This window comes from Myotis yumanensis, unplaced genomic scaffold (assembly GCF_028538775.1).
Source record: "Myotis yumanensis isolate MYYU_CA2020_CCGP unplaced genomic scaffold, mMyoYum1.0.hap1 SCAF_21, whole genome shotgun sequence".
NCBI classification, from domain to species: Eukaryota; Metazoa; Chordata; class Mammalia; order Chiroptera; family Vespertilionidae; genus Myotis; species Myotis yumanensis.
Window position 1 is genome coordinate 9,108,901 of NW_027223772.1, and position 25,976 is coordinate 9,134,876.

At 47.4% G+C, this 25,976-nt stretch overlaps 1 protein-coding gene and 1 non-coding gene across 2 annotated transcripts in view; both read left to right on the forward strand.

The window, feature by feature from the left end:
- HSD17B3 (hydroxysteroid 17-beta dehydrogenase 3) overlaps positions 1 to 25,976 on the forward strand; it is a 41,625-nt gene that overhangs the window by 14,248 nt on the left and 1,401 nt on the right. The window contains exons 3-10 of the mRNA XM_070400870.1: positions 2,240 to 2,315; positions 3,979 to 4,086; positions 5,686 to 5,753; positions 7,479 to 7,514; positions 10,480 to 10,514; positions 11,551 to 11,632; positions 12,497 to 12,562; positions 21,788 to 21,937. Coding sequence (XP_070256971.1) covers positions 2,240 to 2,315; positions 3,979 to 4,086; positions 5,686 to 5,753; positions 7,479 to 7,514; positions 10,480 to 10,514; positions 11,551 to 11,632; positions 12,497 to 12,562; positions 21,788 to 21,937 — 621 coding nt within the window. The remainder of the gene's footprint in view (positions 1 to 2,239; positions 2,316 to 3,978; positions 4,087 to 5,685; positions 5,754 to 7,478; positions 7,515 to 10,479; positions 10,515 to 11,550; positions 11,633 to 12,496; positions 12,563 to 21,787; positions 21,938 to 25,976) is intronic.
- LOC138999023 (U6 spliceosomal RNA) lies at positions 645 to 750 on the forward strand. The gene has a single exon (XR_011469292.1). It is a non-coding gene; the product is annotated as a U6 spliceosomal RNA (small nuclear RNA).

Genomic DNA, 25,976 nt, shown 5'->3' on the forward strand with positions numbered 1-25,976 from the left:
TACAAGGAGCTATATAGATAGGTTTTCTTTGTAGCATTATCAGTAATAAGAAAACTTGACAACAACTTAAATGCTCACCCATATGAACTATAAGCACCTGGAAGCAATAAAAAGAGTCAAGTGGCTCAGCATGAATTGATGTGGAAATAGGTCCCATGCTCAGGGATAAGACACAACATTACGTTAAAAAGGTAGCACTTACAATGCCATTTGTAAAGTGTGCAAAGAAAGAAAACACACAACACACACATTTACTTCTGTATGTACTTATATGTGCGTGTAGATGCTGAGATAAAGTTAGGAAGGATCAACGCCAAACTCCAGGCAGGGAGAGCCTGTGGGGGGCGAGAATGGGACTGTGGTGGCCTCAGGGACGCCTTCTACAGTGAGAATGCATTGGTGTATTCAACAGTATAATTTAATAAATCAAAGCAGAAAAATATGTAAACGCTGAGACTTCCACCCCAGAGATTTTTATTTGGATGGTTTTGGTAGGAATTGGTGTTTTTTGACATCTTCCTGGGTGATTCTGAGACCATTGGCTTGAAGATCGAATTATTGGTTATTGTAGACCCTATAGTATAGTCTTTAATTCGGTTTCTTATGTTTCCTATAATGTAATTTCTCATTGCAATGCTGGCATAGTGCTCGCTTTGACCACATATGTCCTAAAACCGGAATGATATAGAGAAGACGTGCCTGGGCCTGCACAAGGGTGACATGCAAATTCATGAAACATCCCATACATTTGTCAACATGGAACATTTTCTGTTGTGTATTGAACTGTGGGGTTTGAGGCACAGACTTCTTGTGGCATCTTGTCTGATAAAGATGAAGAATAAATTCATGGACTAACACATTTCTTTAATAAAAATGTAGAAGTTTATTGGAAGCATATACAAACTCCATCTGAGCAGAGGTGTCCCAAAGGGGAACCCCCTAGGGAGGGGCCCCCATATGGGAAAGCCTGCTCTCTCTCTCTCTCTCACTAATGGGAACAATTAAAAGAAATCCCTCCTCGTGTTCCTTTTCTCCGGTTTATATATGTTGCAGTTTTTTGTTTGAACCTGACCCTCTCTAATTGGACCTTTTGTTAATTTAGGGCCCCCATGCTTTCCTCATTGGTTACTTTGTTACACAGTATCAGTTTCAAAAGCCAAAGCTCAGTGGTGCCCCCTTTTCCTCTCCCCTTGTCTTATAACATTCCTCTATTCTCTGTGAAAATACGTTTCCTTCGTTCCATTATCCTGTGACTTTTCTGTATCTTCGGTGAATGCATGTCCTCTTCCCTCCTTCTCCTGTGGCATTTTTCTGTCTGTTGTACAAGTAAGATAAGCATTTTGGCGTCTCCAAGCTGCTCACGTCAGGGCTGCTTTTGATCTACCTTCTAATTGCTTCAATTGCTCATCCTTCACATATGCATGCCTCCCCCATGGACCCTCTGTGTTCCCTAAACCTGCCTATTTTGTCCCTAGAATTCCTTTCAGTATAATTTACCACAATTTAAAAAGTAACAGTATAAGGCATTTAATTAAAACTATAGAGAAAGATTTTAATGGGTCCTTTGTCACTAACTCAGTTGTCATCAGCCTGTTCGCATGATCATTGGTTTTCCTTCTGTCCTCGGGCAAAGCTCTAATTTTGCTCCCGTGTAGCATTGTTCGGTGCGAAGCCCACGTTAATGCATGCCATTCCCGTCCTGCGTCCCTCGGCCCCCAGGAGTCGGGGCATATCTACCCCGAAGAGAATTCCTTGAGGGTCTCAGGGAAGCAGGCACATACCCTCCAGTTGGGAGCCAGAGGACAGGCGACAGGGCTCAGGCCATGAGCATGTCTGTGCAGAGTGAGCCACAAGGAGAGCGTCCTTGTGAGCAGGAAGCGGCTCAGAAGGTGCTGCAGGAATCGGGTCTTTATGGAGCAGTGCTGCCCGGGCTGGTGTGTAACTTATAGTCTAGCGGCTTCCAAACCCTGATTTCCAGCACCGCCCGCCCCCGAGTGGTCCCTGTACAAAAGGGAACGTGGACTAGTTCCTCGAATGTCATAAACACACGCAGGATTATGTCATGTTTAGCCTGGCCCAGGGCGGCTGTTTTGCTCATAACCCAGAAATGTCTGCACATTTAAACCCAGAAAAAGCAAGCACCTCACCTTGGGACCCAGTGGGTGATGCCCCAATTCACCTTTCAGTCAAGCCTTCCTGTCTGCTGATTGTCTTCTCTCTTTTGGTTTTCCCATCCCAGCTAGCAAGACAAGGCCTCAATGTTGTGCTGATCAGCCGGACGCTGGAAAAACTACAGGCTATTGCCGTGGAGATTGGTGAGCGACCCCAAGGAATGAGGGAAGTGTCTGTGGAGCCCTCTGGCCAGGTCTGCTCTGGTCCTGCCTGCAGAGGCACCGCCAGCATCCCCACCTGCTCCCTGGAGCCTGGGGTGCGGGCCCTTCTGCTGGAGCTCAGTTTACAAAGCTACGTGCGGGCTGTGAAGGGGCCGTTCGTTCACCGCTGAGTCTCTGGCAGGCGAGGCAGGATCAGAAGCAGCACCAGTAGGTCTTCTCTCTTCTCTGGTCCTCATCTCTAGAATCAGACCACCCCATCCAGAGGCCCAGCTTCCTGGTGGCTTCTGCCACTCCCTGTGGGACTTCCCTTCACGTGTCTGTGCTCTGCTCCTTGCAGGAAGGGTAGGGGCGACGCTTCGTGGTGACACTCAGATTTAAAAAAAAAGACTTGGCTCAGGGCTGCTGTGCAGGCTGTGAAGACTGCACTGCACAACCCTGGGAGGCCGCACTCACAGGACAGCGTGTCATTATCATGACCCCTCTGAAGTGTCCTTAGCTAATGACGATCACAGTATCCCTTTTTGGGATTTGCATTTTAATGATCAATTATTAATTTAGTAATTAACACACTCCTTAACTCAAAGGAATAGGCCTTTAATGATAAAGACTCGGGAAACCACGGCAGGCCGCCTGGGGGACAGTTTGTGTCCCTGGGGCGTCAGGGTTAGGAGGCGGACGGGGAGGCTCAGTGCCCTTGGGCCGATGAATTCTGTGTCTGGATATCAGAAGTAACTCTGACCAGGATTTGGGCATTCTTCAGTGCTCCTCCCGAAATGTTAACATGTGATTTTATCGGCCTCTTAAAGAGCAAGCAGTGTCTTCAGTCTGAAAGCACCCCCACCCCCAAACTAAGCCTCAACATCACTTGCCCCAGAAATATTGGGTCTGGCTCCAGCGCTGGGAGGGGCAGCTGGTGACATCTGTGCTGCTTCCACATCTGGCTGAGCTCCTGCACAGGCAGGTTCACCGCACAAGGCTAGTTCATGTGGGAGAGTGGAAGGGCCTGGCGGGGAGCAGTGCGGGTGCCTCGGGCAAGGCATTAGCGTCTCAGCTGGTTTCTCCTCTGGAAAATGCGGACAGCACCTACTTGGCATGGTTGGAGAGAGGACTAAAACAGGAGATGGTGCAGGTAAACGCTTGGTGAATGCTAACGTGTTGGGCAAATGCAGAGGGTGGCTGTGTCTCTGTGGAGGGGCCTGACATGGCACAGGGGGCCTCACACTGTGCTCCGCAGCCCTTAGGCCAGGCCTCTCAACCGAGCGAGCAACAGAGTCAGCTGGGGCGCGGGTGCAGAAGACCCCTGGGCCTCCCAGGGGCGCCTGGCTCTCTAGGTCCCGGGTGGAGCCTGAGGTTTTGTGTTTCTAAAGAGTGGTGCTGATGGTGGTGGTGCCGATGCTGTGTTCTGGGGACCCCACTTTGAGAATCACTGAGTTAAATCTAATGCGTGTACTTGTTACTGTGGTAATGCTCAGACTCACCCCTCTAGCACATGCCAGCTTTATCCGGGCTACTTCTTGTCTCTAATGGGGTGGTGGGCTTGTGCTCATAAACGTCGCTCATGGTGCGTGGGAGCGCAGGGGAACTCCATGGGCAAGAGGGGATTTGGACTCGTGATCACTGAAGAATAACATTGTCTCGAATGCAGAGCGCACTACAGGGAGGAGGGTGAGGATCATACAAGCAGATTTCACCAAGGACGACATCTATGAGGATATTAAAGAAGAACTCAAAGGCTTAGAAATTGGAATTTTAGGTAAGCAAATTGCAATGCTCAAAGCGTGTTGTAATACATCAGTGCAATAACTACCTCGGTGGCCCTTGATTATCCCACGGTGGCTTGAGCTTAACCCATAACTGTGTTTTAAGCTGTAGCATTAACGAATATTAAAGTTCAGTTCTTCAAGAGGCGTTACCTGACTAACAGATTTATATATAGCTTTAGAATGTATCAGATGTACATATCTCTACCTTCCCGACCGCCTTTCCCAATGTCAGAGAGGATGAATGTTCTCTCACTGACTGACACTGACACTCGGCAGGAAGAGGGAACCTCACAAACACTCGCCGGAAGGAACACGTTACCCAACACACTTGGCTGTGATTGGCCCATGAAATGGCAGCGCAGTGCGCGTACTTGTGAATTGACCACCTTATTCAGGACACAAGACGATGTTTTTTCTGTGATGATTATAAACACGCTATTTCATCACTACGTACACAGTACAATGTCTGTATTGTGCATAGAAAGAAGGCTTGATTTCTAAAGTTCCTGCTGTATTTAAAAAAATAATTACTAGTTCTTTTTACTAATAACAATGAAAAACATATCGTTGCAGAAAAACTGGAAAGAGTAGAGAAGCATATAAAAGAATTATGAATTTCTTAAAATCCTGATGTCCTGAGAGAACATTTTGGTGCATATCCTTCCAGATACATATTTTCTTTCTTTTTTTAAAAAAAAATATTTTATTGATTTTTTACAGAAAGGAAGGGAGAGGAATAGAGAGTTAGAAACATCAATGAGAGAGAAACATCAATTCAGCTGCCTCCTGCACACTCCCTTTTGGGGATGTGCCTGCAACCACGGTCCATGCCCTTGACCAGAATCGAACCTTGGACCCTTTAGTCCGCAGGCCGACACTCTATCCACTGAGCCAAACTGGTTAGGGCCAGATACATATTTTCATATGTCTACATGGATCTTACGTGTTTACACATATTTATTTACATATTTACTTATTTTAAATTTTGTTCTTTCCATCACCAACTGTCCCTTCTGTGTGTTGTGCATTTTTAAAAGCCGTTCATCACACACGCTTTCCCCTGCCTTCAGCTGAGCAGCCGTGGTTGTGAGTGACTGCATGGCGCTCCAGCTGGGCTGCACCCCATTCCCTTCATGTGCCTCCTGTCCCTGGACCATGGTCTTCCCTCAGATCTGTTCAGTTATCAAATCATGTCGCAATGAACGACCTCGGGTATCAATCTTGTTGAAGGTATTTTCTTTTTTTTAAAAATATTTTTATTGATTTCAAAGAGGAAAGGAAAGGGAGAGAGAGAGAGAGAGAAACATCCATGATGAGAGAGAATCATTGATCGGCTGCCTTCTGCATGCCCCCTACTGGGGATCGAGCCCGCAACCTGGGCACGTGCCCTGACCGGGAATCAAACCCTGCTCTCCAGGTTCATAGGTCGGCACTCAACCACGGGGTCATGCCGGCCAGGCATGAAGGTATTTTCTTAAAAACACTTCCAAGAGAAGAATTTCTGGGTTGAGTATAACTGTTCTTAAGGTTTTCAACAAACATCTGCCACTGGCTCTTCTGACATCTTTTTGCTTTGCCTCCCCTGGCAGTCAACAATGTTGGAATGATCCCCAGCCTTCTGCCCAGCCATTTCCTTAACACACCGGACGAAATCCAGGTACAGCTGTGCTTTCTGTGGCGCCATCCTCTCAGCAGGGCCGGGGAGGGTGTCGGGACAGAATTCTGTGTCCCAGGGGGGTGTCTGGAGGTTTCCCTTTCTTCTCATCTTAGTACTTGGTCCACAGCAAGGGATCACTGCTCAGGGCCATTTCTAAGATAAGGTCACCTCTCCCCTCCTCCACATCAGCACCTGCCGCTGCTGCCCTAGTCTTTTTGGGGCTCTGTGCTGTGCTCATAAGGGGTAACCCTGCCTGAAAAATTTATGGCTGTGTATGCAAGTGGGAGAAGCGCTTTGGGTTTCTTTGTCTTCCCTGGTAATAAAATTTGTTCAGCGTTCAGCTTGAGGGAAGTCAGTGATACAATCTCTGCGGTTGAGGTATTTGTTGTAAGTTCAGCAAGCGTGGCTCAGACCCATGGCCGCCATTGCTGGCCATGCGTGAATTTGTTGTGCATTTAGCAGCCCTGGAAGGTACTCGTTGTTACGTCTTCCCAGGCTCTGACCTTTGAGGTCATGGGGTTATATCCCTTCTGAACAGGCTGTCGCGCTCCCAGTCCCCGACTGTGCAGGTGCTCCCATGCTCCCATGTGAGCCCGAGCCTGCTGCCTGGGGCAGAGTGCCCACTGCTGGGACGTAGCTGCACACCCTTGCCATGCCCCTCCTCTCCATGAAGCAGATGCCATTCTTGCTTCCTTCTCTATTCATGTCTGTACTTGTGCCCGTTTCTGTGTCTACCCCTCTTTCCCACTCTGTCTGTCTCGGGACACTCTACTAGTTTCTTTATCTGGCCTCTGTAGCCTGGAACCTCCACCTATTATACAGCCACTGGCCTCTCCTCCGCTGTCCCCTAGCCAGTGGTCGGCAAACCGCGGCTCGTAAGCCACATGCGGCTCTTTGGCCCCTTGAGTGTGGCTCTTCTTCAAAATACCACGTGCGGGCGCGCATACAGTGCGATTGAAACTTCGTGGCCCATGTGCAGAAGTCGGTTTTCAGCCTGGGCGAGTCTATTTTGAAGAAGTGGCGTTAGAAGAAGTGACAGGAGATGCAGCACAGGCGGGCCACGGGATACGCAGCGAGGGGGGAGGTACATTGTTTTGAGGTACGTTCGCTGAGTTCGACCCCTTCCAACTCTCCCATCTACACTTGTCTTGTGTACTTGTTTCAGACAGACGAGTGTGGATGGGAGAGTTGGAAGGGCTTGACCTCAACGAAAGTACCTCAATCAGATTGAGGACGTTTTTAGCAAAGGCCAGCTTAGGAGGACCCTAACTAAGTTAATAACAATGTACCTACCTATATAGTTTAAGTTTAGAAAATTTGGCTCTCAAAAAAAATTTCAATCGTACCGATGATATTTGGCTCTGTTGACTAATGAGTTTGCCGACCACTGCCCTAGGCCCACGCACGCTACCCTCTTCCTCCAGCTGGAAAGTAACCGCCTCCCTTGGAAAAACTGTGTCCACATTCCTCTTTACATTTTTTGAGGAAACTCTTAGTAATTGACTTCTGTTCAAGATCACACTGCACAGAAGCACAGTACGGACGGCAGCCGTTTCCCAGTCCTAGCGCATGCTTCCTGAACTCCCGTGAGGAGCCGAATGTGCCGGCTGTGCGAGTGAGGGAACGGCTCAGACGCGTGCCTCCGCCCACTTTATGTTTCTTTAGCACCGACTGCATGTCAAGAGAATGTCTCCACTGATTTGTGGTTATGGTTGTTTATTCCAGAGCCTCATCCGTTGTAACATCACCTCGGTAGTGAAGGTATGTGATCAGTGTGTGTGCCGAACGCATTAACGTGGAGCAGCTCCCAGCATGTGGCAACCAGGATACCGGCCCTTCCTGTGGAGGGGAATCTCCGGACTTGAACTGCACTTGACTGCGAGGCCGTGGCATGGCCTTTCGGTTGTTTTGTTCTGTTTTCATCCAGCGCAGGGAGGGATTCATGCTCCCTAGTGTTTGAGGCCTATTTCTGCCTTCAGTTTTGCCACATGTCAGAACATATTAGACCTGACGCTGCTGAAACTGATTCTGGATTCCAAGGTGACTTTTTAAAAAATCCAGTACTTTCCTCTGATTTTATTCTAGTAAGTAGAGGAAAAGTCGCTCTGTTGGAGAAACAGACAGAGGGCAGGCATGGATTTTATGGACTCTTGTCCATAAGTCCTTGCCAGTTGGAGTTCATGCATCTCTGACTCCAGCTCGGCCACCAGCTGGCTGGGCAGCGCTGGGCGTGCTGTTTAACTCCCTGGAATCTCAGATTCTTCATCTGCTCGAAAAGTGTGGCACTGTGTCGTGTCGGGTGCTGTTCAGCACAAGCATCTATAGGCATGACTGCCACAGAGCTGACCTGACTGTGCCCTGGAGGGAGCAGGGAGAGGGGCCCCTCCTGGGCAGGCAGCTGGGGAAGGTGCTGCTGAGGAGCAGGCCCAGCCGCCGCCGGCTGAGCGGATGGCACTTTTGTGTGAACATTGATTTCTCTCCTCTGAATGGCTTGTGAGTGAACCCTGGGCTCTGAGCCCCCACTGACCCCACAGCCGGTGCCTGGCTCAGGCCACAGAGTTCACAACTGCGCCTGGCGCCCTGTGGCCACTCCCCGGGCCCCGTGGAACCACAACAGGGAGCCAGGTGTGACCCCTGGCTGCATGGGTCCAGACCCTGGCTGGGGAGCAGCAGGAGGCTCAGTCTCATCTTGAGGACGTGGACTGGCCGTGGAGGATGGCTTTCCCACAGGAGAATCAGCTGTTCTCGACCTAAGGAGAGGGGATGGATGCTGAGTAGAGCCAAAACATTTTTTTTTTTTCAGGTGGATAAGTTGGGCTGACAAAAATTGTTTTTACCATTGATTGTTTTTCTGTAAGCATAGTGGTATTTTACGTAGCCTGCCCAGTGTTCATTGGTACACACATTCTTTTAGGCTGAGCAATCAATAGCTTTTCAAACTCCCAGCTGATGTAATTGTAAGTTTTATATTTCCAACTGTTGTCGGTAGTCTTACCACTAAAATCTTTCACATTATTTGACACGTGGATCTCTCACTCTTGGTCCATTTGATCACGGGGCTTCCCAGATGTATTTGATAACCCCGACTCCTTTAGCAGAGGAATGTTTTGATTTGCTAAACAATTATTTTATGTATTGTTAGACACTAACTTCCCTAAATAACAGAGAAAACACAAGGAAGGTTAGCTTATAAGCATGCCACCCCAGCTGTCCACACTGGTGGGAGGCATGGCAAGTACCCTTAATTATTCCACAGGAGCCGTCTGGGAATAGGAGAGACCCCTGTCAGGGCAGGGATGGGAGGTGAGATCTGAGACTAAATATTGGGAGCTTTGTGACAGAGACTCACAAACTCAACGTCCTCTCTCTAACCGGGATTACTCCCCCCGCGAGGCTAGCAGGGGTCCTCAAACTTTTTAAACAGGGGGCCAATTCACCGTCCCTCAGACCGTTCGAGGGCCGGACTATAGTTGAAAAAAAAACTATGAACAAATTCCTATGCCCACTGCACATATCTTATTTTGAAGTAAAAAAAACAAAATGGGAACAAATACAATATTTGTATTTGCATGTGGCCCTCGGGCCGTAGTTTGAGGACCCCTGGGCTAGAGCATTCAGCCGAGAGACTTTGAGGACATGCTGGCGTGCTCCTCAGTGACGCTGGAAAAGCCAAGGAAGGGTGATGGCAATCTAGGCCTCATCCTTTTCTCACCTCCCTTCAAATCCAGGGTTTTAAGAGGCAGTCCCGTAGGTTCTAGGGACCACCCCCACCACGCTCTGGAGGCCCCACAGATAGGGCGTGGCAGGGACAGAGTGCCCCCCCCCCCCCCCCGCCCCCGCCCCGGAGCTCCTGGGGCTCCCAGGCCACATGCAGAGACTGGCAGAGCTAGTCTTCTGGCCCTGGGCCTTTTGATTTCTCTGCTTTGCCCCACCCGTTTGGTTCCTCTCTGTCTCAAACCTGCTCCCCAGACAGGGCCCCAGTCCACTCGGATGTACGTTTGAGAACCCTTGAGTTCACACAGTTGCCGCCTCCTTAATTCTTAAAACGTGTGCCTTACAATTACGATGTGAAAAGCTCTTTAACGGGATGTTTAAGCTCCAGAAGTTGCAGAAAAGACCTCTTTTGGGCCAGAAGGTTGGGAGGGGGAAGGGACTTCCCAATACAGTTGTAATTCTGACAGACAGACAGACAGACATGTCTGTCTGGGGAGCTAGCACAGACTACCTGCAGGTTGCCTATGTGGCCGCTGTTGGATTGACAGGTGTCCTCCCTGGTACTTGCGATGCCCATGGACACCTGCGTGATGTTCTGACCCCCCTCCCCGCCCCCCCCCCTCCCCCCCCCCCGCCCCAATCCTAACTCACGGCTGAGGCTTGTGACGAGCAGCCTCCGCTTGCCTGTCTCCTGGGGTAGAGAGTATCCGGGACCCTCAGTGCTGACCCCTCACCAGGACAATTACCGTAATTTTTCACTGCCCTCATTTTGCAGGAAGACTGGAGCTTTAGCCGGAGAAGCCAGAGGCCTCTGAGCAGTTGGCCATTTGTCTGGGTTGGGTCCTGTGGGTTCCGGCCTGACTCTAGTGTTGCCAGAATGACCTCCAATGCGTGTGGCCACCTGAGAAGATTAGGCCGTTCCCCAGCTCCCTCCCACACCCACTCCCCCAAGTTGCACGCCCATTGCTATTTGGTTCCTTTGTCAAGGCTTAAGGTTGACCTTCTCTTGTAGATGACCCAGCTAATTCTGAAGCACATGGAGGCAAGGTAAGGCCTTTCTTTGAAACAGTGGGGCGCACGGGCTCCCTGGCCTGGCAGGCGGCGGGTGTGGAGGCTGGGGCTGGGGCGCCTCTGGCTGCGGCTTTAACAAGCGATAACACTGTGATGACCGGACATGGACATTACAGGGGAAATAACATTCTGCCCCGGCCAGCTTTGCAACACACAAGCATATTGAAGGTCAAGTGCAACATACACTGGAGGAGGAAGAGAACAGCGGATTCAGCACACATTGTAGTTAAAAATTAACTCACGTTGAGCATAAAAGAAACTTCAGAAGTTGGCCTGAGACCAAGATCATCTCTTTGTTATTATAAATTTCAGCTCTTGTCAGAATGACTACTCCAGTTTAGTGGTAAAAATCAGCACCCCATCAGCACCCCATCAGCACCGCATCAGCACCCCATCAGCGCCTCCATTTACGCCACATCTTTATCACCCTGTTCCCCGGTCTCACACACCCACGGGAGCGGTCTCAGGCCGTGTTCATGAGCAGCAAGTGGCCGATGGCTCTGTCCTCCCTCGAGGAAGCGAGGCTGGCCCTGCTATTCTAATGTGCAGTTTTGTGGTTTTTCTGGATCAAACCGGTCTCATTGGGGTGGATTAAATAGATTACATTTCCAAAGGGCACTTAGGGGACCCTGGGACTTGTGAAGACGCCTGTGTGAGCAGGTGATGGGCCATCCAGTTCCACCCAAGACTGATGGCATCTGCCTTGTTGTGGGTCCTCACGGGCAGAAGGCCTTGAGCGCCTGTGCCCGCGCTCCAGGGAGAAGGATCCCCTCCCCTCTTGTCTGCGCTCAGTGGGTTCCTGCATTTCAGTGGGGGCCCCTTGTTGCAGCAGAACCCATTCCAGGTGGCAAGCCCTGATGCCCACTGACTGCCCAGGGTCACCATTGTGGGGCCGTGGCCCTGAGGGAAGCAGAGAGGGGTTCCCCGGCGCTCACAGAGCCCCTTGGTTTCTTCCTTCGCACGGAGCCCCCAGGCAGCACAGCCCCTGAAACTTTGCTTCTTTGCCTTTTAGGAGGAAAGGGCTCGTCCTGAACATTTCTTCTGGGGTGGGCCTCTTTCCCTGGCCTCTCTACTCCATGTATTCGGCTTCCAAGGTGAGTGACAGCATGGAGTTCCAGGCTCCTCCTCCCTCCCTTGCTGTTCCCAGTTGCCATTTTCCTGTGGCCCATCTGGCCAGTCCATGGGCAGATCGCCAGGAATCGCTCTCCTGTGTCCAGGGCGGAGCTAGTCAGCAGGGGTTTGGGTGCGAATTAGAAGAGGGCACAGCCCCGGCTGACGAAGGCCTGCAGCAGAACAGAGGGGGAGGGGACCCAGGCAGGTGCAGCCCTGGCCCCAGCCCTCACTCACCTCCTTGCCTGGGAGCCCTGCTGTCCACTGTGGTTTCTCCCTGCCCTGGAGGCCTAGCCAGGTGTCCCCGTGCCCTTGTCTTAAAAACAAACTTGGGGGGTGGGCGGGTGTGCTCTACACAAGGGACAGCCCCCCACCCCGGGTTGGGTCATGTATGTGCAGTGGCCCGAGGTATGTATTTATCCCCACTATGTATGTTCCCATTCATTGCGGGATCTCTTCTCAGACCAAGAGATGAAGTCCTAACTCGCATCAGAGAAGCGGCCACTTTTTTTTTTTTTTAAATATATTTTATTGATTTTTCACAGAGAGGAAAGGAGAGAGATAGAGAGTCAGAAACATCGATGAGAGAGAAACATCGATCAGCTGCCTCCTGCACATCCCCTGGGGATGTGCCCGCAGCCCAGGTACATGCCCTTGACCGGAATCGAACCTGAGACCTTCCAGTCCGCAGGCCGACGCTCTATCCACTGAGCCAAACCGGTTTCGGCGAAGCGGCCACGTTTTAAGACAACGTGGTGGGCTCCTGCGGGGCCTCTGGAGCCTGCAAAGTTGGTTCTGACGGAGAAAGCAAGCTCCGGGCCCTGAGGTGTTTCTCCTTCTCGCTCCAGGCTTTTGTGTGCACGTTTTCCAAGGCCCTGCAAGCGGAATATAAGGAGAAAGGAATAATTATCCAGGTGAGGCTGACAGTTCCGAGTCCCCTGAAGAGGCGCTCCAGGTCCCCGTGGAGCCGGCCACTGCCTCCTGCAGGGCTGGTGCTGAAGTGCAGCGGGAGGAGTGGTCTGCATGCCTCTCCGGGGTACTGGCCGCTGTGCCACTGTGGTTGCGCCTGCTGCCACCCTCTGCCGTGCCCTGGGCTGGAGCAGGAAACGGAGCAGGGCGAGTGAGTGCCCAGGAGCGCTGTCGCCCCTCTTGCTGCCCGATGCTGCATCACGCCAGAAGTTGGGGCCTGGTCGGCCATGCTTTCCGCTCTGCTGTAGGTACGGGAGACGGGCTTATGTGGGAGGATGGTGGAGAGGAAAGAGAGCACTGGGCACCGGTCCACGTTGGAAGGGGTGGGGGTGCCCTCTTGCGGGCTGCTCATTTGTGCTGGGCCCCAGAGGTCCTCCCCCCTGGCTCTGAGCCGCGGGCAGAGGGGCTCGCCGCCCCTTCACCCACAGCCGCACACCGATCGGGCGGTCCTGCTGTCTGTAGGCTGAGCAATAGGACATCTTGTGTCAGCGATGTCCAAGCGGTTGGCTCGCAGCACGGAGTGAAGTGATTTCTAGGACCTGGAATAAAAGGTGTATTTGCAGGTTTCTTTGTTGTTGTTTGGGAGGAAGTTGTATGGCATATATTAGAAGTGGAAAGGCTCACTCACCCTGACATCTTTGTTTTTTTTTTTTTTTTTTTAAATATGTTTTTATTGATCTCAGAGAGGAAGGGAGAGGGAGAGAGAGAGAGAAACATCAATGATGAGAGAGAATCATTGATTGGCTGCCTCCTGCACGCCCCCTACTGGGGATCGAGCCCACAACCCGGGCATGTGCCCTTGGCCGGAATCAAACCTGGGACCCTTGAGTCCACAAGCCAACGCTCTATCCACTGAGCCAAACCAGCTAGGGGTCACGTGACATCTTTAAAATCATTGGTGTGCATGTGGATTTCAACTAAAATGCTCACGGGTATGAGACCATCTCAGGTGGCTACGTTATAAATTAACCAGCTATAGGTAAAGCTTATTCAAAAGGCAGATACGAGTTAATGGTGAGAACTTTGCAATTAACATCGACTTCCCGCCGCTGAGTGGCGGGAACAGCACGCCATGCCGTTAGGCCACTCGCTCTTTGCTCTGCTGACTGAAGTCCCGCCCATCAGGGATTTCCCTTCCTGCCCATCTTCCAGCTCCCAGCTGCAGACAGATTCCTTTTGCACAAGTGCTACCCCAAGCAGGCTGTTCGCTGCAGTAAAAAATAACCCTTCACATCTCACTGACTTCCAACCACAAAGATTTATTTCTCATTCATGATGCGCATCGACTGGGAGCTGCCAGGGCATCAGCTCGGGGTAGTGACGCAGGGACCGGAGGATGGAGCAGCCGCTCCTTGGGGTTGTGAGCTGACGCGCCAGGGCAACGTGTAGCAGTTCTAGAGGGTCTTGCTTTGATAACGAAGGGCTCTGGCTCACAAAAGACGCCGGTCACTTTTGCTCATATTCATGGGCCAGATTTGGTCACATGGTCCCACCCAACCATGTGTAATTCTATCACGTGTCTGGAGGAAAAAAGAACTAAAAATACTTGGTGAACCACACGAATGCTTACCAGAGCTACTTGCTTACTAGTCATATGGCAGGCTTAGCATCACCGTGATCTTGAGAACTGTGGTGAGAGAGGCTGGGGCTGCCAAGTGAGTGGGTTCCATGGGGCAGCAGGGGTGGGAGGAGGTGGGGGAGGGGAGGGGCCCCTTCCTGGATGCAGGAGCCTCGGAGCTGCTCTCCTAGCAAGTGAGAGAAGGTGAAAAGGCTCTGCGACCTTTCAGAACCACTGGCCTCTCCAAACACTTATGTAATTGGTGCTCAGTAAAGATTTGTGAATCGGGCAGCGAAGCAGGCACTGGAGGCTTGAGTTTGATTTTCAAATCCCAGCTCTGCCACTTGCCATGTGAGTGATCCTGGGAAGCCTGCTGAAGCTCCGCGAGCCTCAGTTTCCCCATCTGTAAAAAGGGGTTTAGCATGCCTGCTCACTTCTCTAGGTTCTTATAAAGATTTAATGAATGAACAAATATGCACATTTCACCCCTGTTTATGAAGCCCCTGTGCTTCCCAATGAGGAATGAAAATACTATTTCCCCATCTGGAAATGGGTTGGGAATGCATGCTCCTGCATGTCTCCAAGAGGAACACGGTGAGATCTTTGGAAGAAAGTGTTTTGCCAATTAACGACGATAGCATTCATTTCCATGAGGGCCCATTCAAGCGTGTTGACTGAGTCATAACTCGATTCAGTTATGAACAGTGTCATGTCAGGGGTGATGTGAAGAAAAGCTGACATGATGAAAATTGCAAATGTGATGTGAAGAAAAGTAAAACCAAGAAAACAATCACAGACTTTTTTCCTCTAAAGATGCCGAGCTCTGTGTGTCTGGGAGAAAGTACTAGTCAGCCTCCTGCCAGGTGTGGGGGCCGTGGGTGGAAAGAGGGGGTCATGAACGTGCAACCCAGAGGCTTTAGTTGCCCCATCGTTGGCTGTGTGCATTAGAAACACACGTCTGAGGGAGGGTGGCCAGATAAAATACAGAACACCCAATAAAATCTGAATTTCAGATAAATAAGTGAAACTTTAAATGTAAATATAGCCCACAGAGTACTTGGGACATAGTTATACTGAATTTTTAAAAATTTTAAAAAGTATTACATGTCTCCTTTTCCCCCCGATTGACCCCCCAGCACTTCTGCCCCCCCCCCAGGAAACCCCCCACCGCCCCATTGTCCATGTCCATTGGTTATGCTAATATGCGTGCATACAAGTTCTTTGGTTGATCTCTAACCCACCCCCCTCCCCTGCCTTCTTTCTAAGGTTGGATGGTCTAATCAGTGTTTCAGTCTCTGGACCAATTTTTGTTCATCAGTTTATGTTGTTCATTATATCCCACATATGAGTAAGATCATGTGATACTTATCTTTCTCCGACTGGCTAATTTTGCTTAGCATAATGCTCTCCAGCTCCATCCACGCTGTTGCAAATGTTAAGAATTCCTTCTTTTTTACCACAGCATAGTATTCTGTTGTGTAGATGTACCACCATTTTTTAATCCACTCATCTGCTGATGGGCACTTAGGCTGTTTCCAAATCTTAGCTATTGTAAATTGTGTTGCTATGAACATAGGGGTGCATTTGTCCTTTCTGATTGGTGTTTCTGGTTTCTTGGGATATATTCCTAGAAGTGGGATCACTGGGTCAAATGGCAGTTCCATTTTTATTATTTTGAGGAAACTCCATACTGTTCTCCACAGTGACTGCACCAGTCTGCATTCCCACCAGCAGTGCACGAGGGTTCCTTTTTCTCCACATCCTTGCCAGCACTTGTTATTTGTTGATTTGTTGATGATAGCCATTCTGACAGGTGTGAGATGGTATCTGATTGTTGTTTTGAATTATATCTCTCGTATAATTAGTGACTTTGAGCATGTTTTCATATGTCTCTTCACCTTCTGTATGTCCTCTTTGGAAAAGTGTCTATTTAGGTCCGTTGCCCATTTTTTTTGATTGGATTGTTTATCTTCCTTTTGTTAAGTTTCATGAGATCCCTGTAAATGTTGGAGATTAAACCCTTATCGGATGTAACATTGGCAAATACGTTCTCCCATGCAGTGGGCTCTCTTGTTTTGTTGATGGTTTCTTTTGCTGTGCAGAAGCTTTTTATTTTGATGTAGTCCCATTTGTTTATTTTCTCCTTAGTTTCCATATCGGTAAAGATATTGCTACAACATATGTCTGATATTTTGCTGCCTATGGAGTCTTCTAAGATTTTTATGGTTTCCCATCTTACATTTAAGTCCTTTAACCATTTTGAGTTTGTTTTTGTGAATGGCGTAAATTGGTGAACTAGTTTCATTTTTTCTGCATGTATCTGATCAAATTTCCCAGCACCATTTATTGAGGAGACTGTCTTGACTCCATTGTATGCTCTTGCCTCTTTTGTTAAATATTAATTGAGCCTAATGGCTTGGGTCGATTTCTGGGTTCTCTGTTCTGTTCCTTTGGTCTATATGTCTGTTCTTGTGCCAGTACCAGGCAGTTTTGAGAATAGTGGGTTTGTAATATAGCTTGATATCTGGTATTGTGATCCCTCCAAATTTGTTCTTCTTTCTCAGAATTGCTGTGGCTATTCAGGATCTTTTTTTTTCTTCAGATGAATTTTTGCAGAGTTTGTTCTAGGTCTGTGAAATATGCTGTTAGTATTTTAATGGGGATTGCATTGAATCTATAAATTTCTTTGGGTAGTATGAACATTTTAATGATTTTGATTCTACCAGTCCATGAACACGGTATGTTCTTCTATTTGTTTATGTCTTCCTCTATCTCTTTTTTCAATGTCCTGTAGTTTTCTGAGTAGAGGTCTTTTACCTCCTTACTTAAGTTTATTTCTAGGTATCTTAATTTTTTGTTGCAGTGGTAAATGGTTTTTGTTTTTTTTTTAGTTTCTCTTTCTGTGAGTTCATTATTGATGTATAAAAAAGCCATAGATTTCTGGGTGTTAATTTTGTATCCTGCTACATTGCCAAATTCATTTATTAAGTCTAGTAGTTTTTTGATGGGGTCTTTAGGGTTTTCTAGTTACAATATCATGTCATCTGCAAATAATGACAATTTTACGTCTTCTTTTCCAATTTGGATGCCTTTTATTTTTCCTTCTTGTCTAATTGCAATGGCTAATACTTCCAGTACTATGTCGAACAGGAGTGGTGAGAGTGGGCATCCCTGTCTTGTTCCTGTTCTTAGGGAAAATGAGTTTAGTTTTTGCCCATTGAATATGATGTTGACTGTAGATTTGTTTATAAGGCTTTTATTATGTTGAGGTATGCTCCCTCTATTCCCACTTTGCTGAGAGTTTTTTTTTAATCAAGAAAGGGTGTGGATTTTGTCAAATGCTTTTTCTGTATCGATTGATATGATTATGTGATTTTTGTCTCTCAATTTGTTTATGTGATGTATCATATTTATTGATTTACAGATATTGTACCCTCCTGGTATCCCTGGAATAAATCCTACTTGGTCATGGTGTATGATCTTTCTAATGTAATGCTGGATCCAATTTGCTAAAATTTTGTTGAGGATTTTAGTATCTATGTTCATCAAGGATATTGGCCTGTAGTTCTATTTCTTTGTGGTGTCTTTATCTTGTTTTGGAATAGGGTAATGCTGGCTTCATAGAAAGAGCTTGGAAGTGTGTCTTCCTCTTGAATTTTTTGGAATAGTCTGAGAAGGATTGGTTTTAGTTCTCTGAATGTTTGGTAGAACTCCCCTCTAAAGCCATCCAGACCAGGGCTTATGTTTTCTAGAAGATTTTTTATTACTGCTTTAATTTCATCGGTAGTTATTGGCCTATTCAGGTTTTTTGATTCTTCCTGATTGAGTTTTGGAAGCTTGTATTTTTCTAGGAATATGTCCATTTCATCTAGGCTGTCCAGTTTGTTGGAGTAGAGTTGTTCATAGTATTTTTTTTAAAGAACCCTTTGCATTTCTGTGGGGTCTGTTGTTACTTCACCTATTTCATTTCTGATTTTGTTTATTAGGGTCCTCTCTCTTTGTTTCTTGGTGAGCCAGGCTAGAAGCTCATCGATCTTGTTTATCCTTTCAAAGAACCAGCTCTTGGTTTTATTGATCTTTTGTATTTTTTTTGGTCTCTATGTCATTTATTTCCGCTCTGATCTTTATTATTTCCTTCCTTCTGCTTACTCTGGGCTTTTCTTGTTACTCTCTTTCTAATTCTTTAAATTGTAGGGTTAGGTAATTTATTACCATTTTTCTTGTTTTTTGAGGTAGGCCTGCAGAACTATGTACTTCCCTCTCAGGATTGCTTTCACTCTGTCCCATAGATTTTGGATTGTTGTGTTTTCATTGTTGTTTCTTATCAGGATGCTTTTTATTTCTTCTTTGATCTCTTTGGTAACCCAATCATTGTTTAATAGCATGCTATTTAGCCTCCAAGTGTTTAATTTTTTTCACTTTTTATTGTAGTTGATTTCTAATTTTATGCCATTGTGATTTTTAAAAAATATATTTTATTGATTTTTTACAGAGAGGAAGAGAGAGGGATAGAGAGTTAGAAACATCGATGAGAGAGAAACATCGATCAGCTGCCTCCTGCACATCTCCTACTGGGGGTGTGCCCGTAACCAACGTACATGCCCTTGACCGGAATTGAACCTGGGACCCTTCAGTCCGCAGGCCGACGCTCTATCCACTGAGCCGAACCGGTTTTGGCCATTGTGATCTTCTTGAATTTGAAGAGACTTTGCCTGTGTCTCAATATATGGTCTATCCTTGAAAATGTCCCATGTGCACTTGAGAAGAATGTATATCTGTAGCTTTGGGATGAAATGTTCTGAAGAGGTCAATTAATTCCATCTGATCTAGTGAGTCATTTAGGATTGATATTTCTTTGCTGATTTTTTTGTTTAGAGGATTTATCCAGTGGCATTAATGGGGTATTAAAGTTTCCTATTATGACTGTATTGCTGTCAATCTCTCCCTTGATATCTTCCAGAAGTTTTTTCATGTATTTGGGTGCTTCTGTATTGGGTGCATATAAGTTTATCAGAGTTATATCCTCTTGTTGAATTGCTCCCTTTAGTATTATGCAGTGGCCTTCTTTATCTCTTGTTATGGCCTTCACTTTGAGGTCTATTTTGTCAGATATAAGTATTGCTATCCCAGGTGTTTTTTCATTTCTATTCACCTGAAATTTTTCCCCATACCTTTACTATCAGTCTGTGTTAGTCCTTTGTTCTGAGGTGGGTCTCTTGTAGACAGCATATATATGGGTCATGTTTTCTTATCCATTCAGCTACCCTATGTCTTTTGTTTGGAGCATTTAATCCATTTACATTTAAGGTTAATATTGATAGGTACTTGTTTGTTGCCATTTTTATTCTTTATGCCTGTGTTCCTTCTTCCCTTCTGATTTCTTCTTTTAATAGCAGTCCCTTTAGCATTTCTTGCATTGGTGGCTTGGTGGTAATATACTCCCTTAGCCCTTTTTGTCTGAAGCTCCTTATTTCACCTTCAATTTTGAATGATAGCCTTGCTGGGTATAGTATTCTTGGATTCAGTCCCTTGCTTTGGATTACTTTGTATATTTCATTCCATTCCCTTCTGGTTTGATGTGTTTCTGTTGAGAAATCAGTTGATAGTCTAACGGAAAATCCCTTATAGGTAACTTTTTGTCTCTCTCTGGCAGCCTTTAAAATTCTTACTTTGTCGTTGGTGTTTGCCAATTTAATTATGATGTGTCTTGGTGTCGGTCTTTTTGGGATGCTTTGTTTTGGACTCTGTGTGCTTCTTGAACTTGTGTGAGTTTTTTCTTCCCAATATCAGGGAATTTTTCTGTCACTATTTCTTCAAACAGGTTTTCTATTCCTTGCTCAGTTTCCTCTCCTTCTGGCTCCCCTATTATGCGGATGTTGTTTGTTTTGTGTTGTCCCAGAGCTCCCTTAGGCTCTCCTCCTGCTTTTTAAGTTTTATTTTTTTCCAGTTGCTGCTCTGCTTGGGTGTTTTTTCCTACCTTGTCTTCTAGCTTGCTGGTGCAGTCCTCAGTTTCTGCTAGTCTACTATTGATGCTTTCTATTGTGTTCTTTATCGCAGCTATGTCATTCTTCATTTCTTCTTGGTTCTTCTCCATTTCCTATTGATTCTTACACATGTTGTTGAATTGTCTTCCATCCTTTTCAGTGTCCTTATGACTATTGCTCTGAATTCTTTCTCTGACAAATTGCTTGCCTCCATTTTGTTTACTTCCTTTTCTGGTGATTCCTCCTTTTCTTTCGTATGGGGTCTGTTTCTTTGTCTCCCCTTTTTTGCTCCTCTCAGGGTGTCTGGTAATGTGGTTCACTCTCTACCACGTTGCCTGAAAGGCACAAAATACAACTCAACAAGACACAACACAGAGGGAACAAAACAAGAATGTATTCATGACACTGATAACCCCAATAAAGGTGACCACCAGAGAAAAGAGAATTAGGGGAGAGAAAAGAGCGCAAAAATGATATCGAGAAAAGGAAAAAAGGTAAGAAAGGAAAGAACAAGAAGAAAAAAGAAGGGGGAAAAATGTATGTATATGGGGAGACAAGTCCACAAAACAAACAAATAAACCAAAAAGCGCAAACCACAAACACCCAGAAGAAAGGGGGGAACTGAATCTGAAGAGGCAGAGCTTATTTTCCAGAAGAGAAGGTAAAGGAACTGAATGAGTGGGGATGGCCACGGTTCAATATAGAGGAGGTAGAAAGAGAATGAGTGGATAAGAAGAAAAGTAAAAACCAAAATAATAACAAAAAAATTATTCCCTTTCTTTAATCTATTATCTATCTATCTGTAAATTCATCTATTTTTGGAAAAGGAGACTAGAGTAGAGAGCAAATAGGCTGAGTTTGGTGAGTGTAACTAATTAAACAATTAGGAGAAGAAGAGAGCAAGCGAGGACAGGAAAAACAAAAGCATAAAAAATGGCTAGTAAAGAAAGAGAAAAGAGAAGTGTGCATGGACTTGGAGCAGGGGAGAGGAAATTAGATATATGAGTAAGCCAGCAGAGACTAGTATAATAGTAACACGTCGGTAAAGCAGATAAAGAAGATCAATTTTTTATAAGGAGTAAAAAGAAAGAAGAGAGAAAACGTTCTCCAGGCGTCCTCTGTCCTTTCCAGCCACGGATCGTCTCACCAGCTGTGTTTAATTTGCCAATTCCGGGTGGATGTTATTTGATTTAGTTGTTTCTTCTATCTGCTCCATGAGAAGGTGCAGGACCCGTCTGCCTATTTGACGCCATTTTGTCTCCCCCAGTTATACTGAATTTTGTTGTTGCTGCTGTTTTCCTGGATTCGGTTGAACTGAGTGTCCTGTACTTTTATTTCAAAGCCTGGCAACCATGCCCGGAGAGCTGGCTCATGCCTCAGCCGTGTGCACTCGGGGCACCGTGGTGTGTGGCCGAGGCCTCCCCTGGCGTTAGTGGCAAAGGGAAGCCAGAGGCTGATTGCCAGCTCTGTGCCGCTCCTGTGCCCGTGCAGTGCCCCCTCCCTGTTTCGGACCCTGGAACTTCTGACAGGATGGCCGGAGTTGGGAAAGGAAGGGATGGGGAGATGGGGGCTCACTTCTCAGGGGTGGGCAGATCGCTCCTGTGTCACAGCTTTATTTCCCATGGTAGGTGCTGACCCCCTATGCGGTTTCAACCCCAATGACAAAGAATCTCAACACCAGCCTGGTAACCAAGACGGCCGATGAGTTTGTTAAAGAATCGCTCAATTACGTCACATTTGGAGATGAAACCTGCGGCTGCCTCGTCCATGAGATCCTGGTAATTGATAACTTCTCCTTCTTGAAGCGAGTGAGCACAGGTGTGCAGGCGGCCCTTGCGGGCTGAGCCAGCTCTTCCTCGCTCTTGGAGGCCCCGTGCTCAGCCCCTGGACACCCCCAAGGCGGGCAGTCTCACCCCTGGCTGCCGCACTTCTCCCGCAGAAAGGAAGGAGGCTCCAGAGCTCCTGGAAGAGCCGGCCGAGACCCAGGGAGCGACTCCGTGGGGCTGCTGTGGCCTCTGACCCCCTGTTAGTAAATGTTTAACTCTGGCTCTCCAGGAGAAAAGTAAAACAAGCACCTGATTTGTAGCATTTGCTGATTTCCATGATTTAAATCCTCCAGTGTGCTGTCACTGCACATGAGTGGGGAGCGTGCACAGCTGGCTCTGTGAGCAGTGAAGCTGGTCCCGGCACGCCATGGACCCCGTCACATGGAAATAAGGTTCCCTAGCGCGTGGCACCACGAGTTCTCGCCGTTCCCCGGCCGCTTTTAGAAATAAATACAGGCCTGGCCAGTGTGGCTCAGTTGGTTGAGAGTTGTCCCATGCACAGAGGTTGCTGGTTTCATTCCTGGCCAGGGCACATGCCCGGGTTGTGGGCTTGATCCTTGGTAGGGGGCGCGCAGGAGGCAGCCGATTGATGTTCTCTCTTACATCGATGTTTCTCTCTCTCTCTCTCTCTCTCTCTGTCTGTCTGTCTCTGTTTCTCTCTCTGTCCCTCTGTCTCTCTCACTCCCCCTTCCTCTCTCTCTAAAAATATCAATAAAAACATATTTTTAAAGACAGAAACAAATACAAACATGAAACAAAGGTCGATGCGAATGTGCATGCTAATAGTGAAAACACAACACAGTGTCAGTGTAGTGCGGTTTCCAGCATCACCAAGAAGCTTTAGACAGATCTGCTTTCTCCTGCAGCCTCATTGTAATAGAACCTGGGTGGGAAGAACATGAAGACACTGGGAGAGGGAGCGGCAGGAAGAGGAAGTGCTCGCTGAGGGGAAGGGGGCGCGGGTGCTGCTTTACCGTGGACTCAGTTCTCTTTATTTAGAATTTCCTCAGGGCTGGTCCTGTAAGTGACTGTTTTGGTTTCTGAGAAAACCTTGTTTGCTGAGAAAGTGTCACAAAAGCTTTAAATTTTAGCAACTTCAGCCATGCACCATACAACTATGCTCTTGTCAGTAACAGACTGCATGTCTGATGGCGGTCCCATAGGTTACAATGGAGCAAAGATCAAACTTCCTATTGCCCACTGATGCGTAGTCACCATAGTGTTGCGCCAACGTGTTACTTATGGGTCTGCGGTGATGCTGGTGTAAACAAACCTACTATGCTGCCAGTTTTATACTTTCACTGATCCCACTTCTGAGAATATATCCTAGGAAACCCGAAACACCATTCGGGATGTATGCACCCCTATGTTCATAGCAGCGTTATTTACAACAGCCAAGATCTGGAAACAGCCCAAGTGCCCATCAGCAGACGAGTGCATAAAAAAAGCTGTGGGAGATTTACACCATGGAATACTATGCGGCTGTGAAAAAGAAGGAACGTTTACCCTTTGTGACAGCATGGAGGGACCTGGAGAGTATTATGTTAAATGAAATAAGCCAGTCAGAGAAAGACAAATATCATATAATCTCACTAATATGTGGAATCTAATGAACAAATAAACCGACAAACAAAATGGAACTGTAAGCATGGACACATGGCCTGTGCCTGAGGGGCGGGGGTGACTGGATAAAGAAAGTGAAGGGATTAGCCAAAGAACTGATAGGCAAACCCCATGGACACAGAAAATAGTTTGGTGAAGACCGAAGAAGGGGGAGTGGGGTGGGTGGAGGTGGGCAAAGGGGGGCAAGGGAGACACCTGCAATAGTGTCAACACTAAAAACTTTAAAATAATAAGAAGTATAGCACATGCAATTATCTATAGTGTGTATCACTTGATATGATAATAAATGACTATGTTACTGGTTTATATATTTACTGTACTATACTTCTTATAATTTTTAAAAATGTGTGTTCTTTCTACTTATGAAAAGTCTGCTGTAAAACAGTAAGCCACGTTACCATGGCAGCAGCCTCATACTTCCTGTGTCGGCCATGTCCCCTGAGTGCATCGTTTTCTCTTGTGCTTGATTTAACCTTGTGTTGTTTGTTCACTGTGGCCCCTCCGCACACAGAACCCACTGTTAATGTTGCCAGTGAGAGCCACGCTGAGTGATTGACCCGGAGATGAAATGAACAGTTGTAGGTTCAGGACTACGGGTTTGGAAAATCAGGGATGGTTATTGCTCCCCAGTCAGACATGTCCCATTCCACCACAGCGACGGCATAAATAACAGGGAGAAAGTGAGGGGAGCTGAGAAGGGACCGTATCAACGACCTGCACTGAAGACCAGTCAGAGGAGCGTGTCCCGCTCAGAACCAAGGTGGTCACGTCCAAAGCAAAAAGTTTGTGATGTTGAGAGGAAAGGCTGCGCCTGACTGTGATGCTGAATTCATTGCTGGCTCCGGGGGTTTCCAGCAACTCAAGGATAGTTGTCCCTCCACAAGGTGAAGTGAGTGGCGAGTCTGCACGTGCTGATGTGAAGGCAGCTGAAGAAGCTTTGGAAACTCCAGAGAAGCGGGTTGTGGAGGGACATCACTCGCCGATCAAATGTCCAGCCTGGAGGGAACGCCCCTGTTGGAATGGAACCGGAAAGGACTTCCATCCCTAAGGAGGCCAAGGCAAGGCCAGATTTTAGGGCGTTTAAGGACAGAATCGCAGTCCTGCTTGGGGCAATGTTTCAGGCGTCAAACGGAAACGCTGTGTGACCTGGCGCAGCGAGAAGCGCAGGGCCTCCCAACACGTCCATCAGCACACACGGCCATTGTGCGGGAGCAACGCCGAGCCCTCGGTGCCCCCGCTTCTCTCCCAAGACGCCCTCCTCAGTGGCTCTGCCAGCAAAATGGAGAAGCACTGTTTGGAGAATAGTACCTTTCCAGACTTAGCTTATTATTTACAATCCCCCCAGACATCTTCCTTGTATTGGTGATCTTCATCCCAAAATCGAAGTGTGCTTCTCCCTCCAAACACGCCAGTGGATCAGGGAGTTATAGCAGCTTTTAAAGCTCACTACCTGAGGACGACCTTTGCCCAGGCCATTGCTGCAACTGACGAAGACGCTGATACAATTTTGGAAAAATTAAATCTTCAGCTGCTTCAAGAGCCTTGCTTGGGCTTAGAGCCCTGGTCAGCAAACTGCGGCTCTCGAGCCACATGTGGCTCTTTGGCCCCTTGAGTGTGGCTCTTCCACAGAATACCACGTGCGGGCGTGCACGTACAGTGTGACTGAAACTTTGTGGCCCATGCGCAGAAGTCGGTTTTCGGCCTGGGCGAGTCTATTTTGAAGAAGTGACGTTGATATTTGGCTCTGTTGACTAATGAGTTTGCCGACCACTGGCTTAGAGTGATGCCACCAAAGAGGGTAGGAATGGCACCTGGAGGAAGACACTCAAGAAGTTTGTCCATGACCTCAAAGGATTTGCCAAGATTGAGGAGGCTACAAGGATCCACAAGGCTGTGGTTGAGATGGCAAACAGCCTTACCCTGGGTGTGAATGAGGATGACAACGAGGAGGAGCTCCGAGGGGTGGTCTGAGGAAGTGGCTGAGGAGGAGTTGTTGGAATGGGATGCGTAGCTGAAGAAGAAGCCAGGGGAAAGGAAACTGCAGGAGCAGAAAAAGAACCTCTAAGAAAATTCATGGTGAAGGTTCTAGCAGAAGGTTTGCAGACCGCAACAAGCTTCTTTAAAAGTTGTTCATTAATTTAAAAACACCAAAAGTTTTTCACTTACAGAGAAGAATGCTCATGTTGCATTATCTGCTCACAAGCAAGTCTATGATGAAAACAAAATTTTAACAAACCGCCCTGGACATATTTCCAAAAAGAGTGACACCTCCTCAAGCGAGCATGTCATTGCCCCTGAAAACCTGCTAGTGGGACCGGATGTAGGGGTGGAAGACAGTGATAGTGACGATCCTGACCCTGTGTGCGCC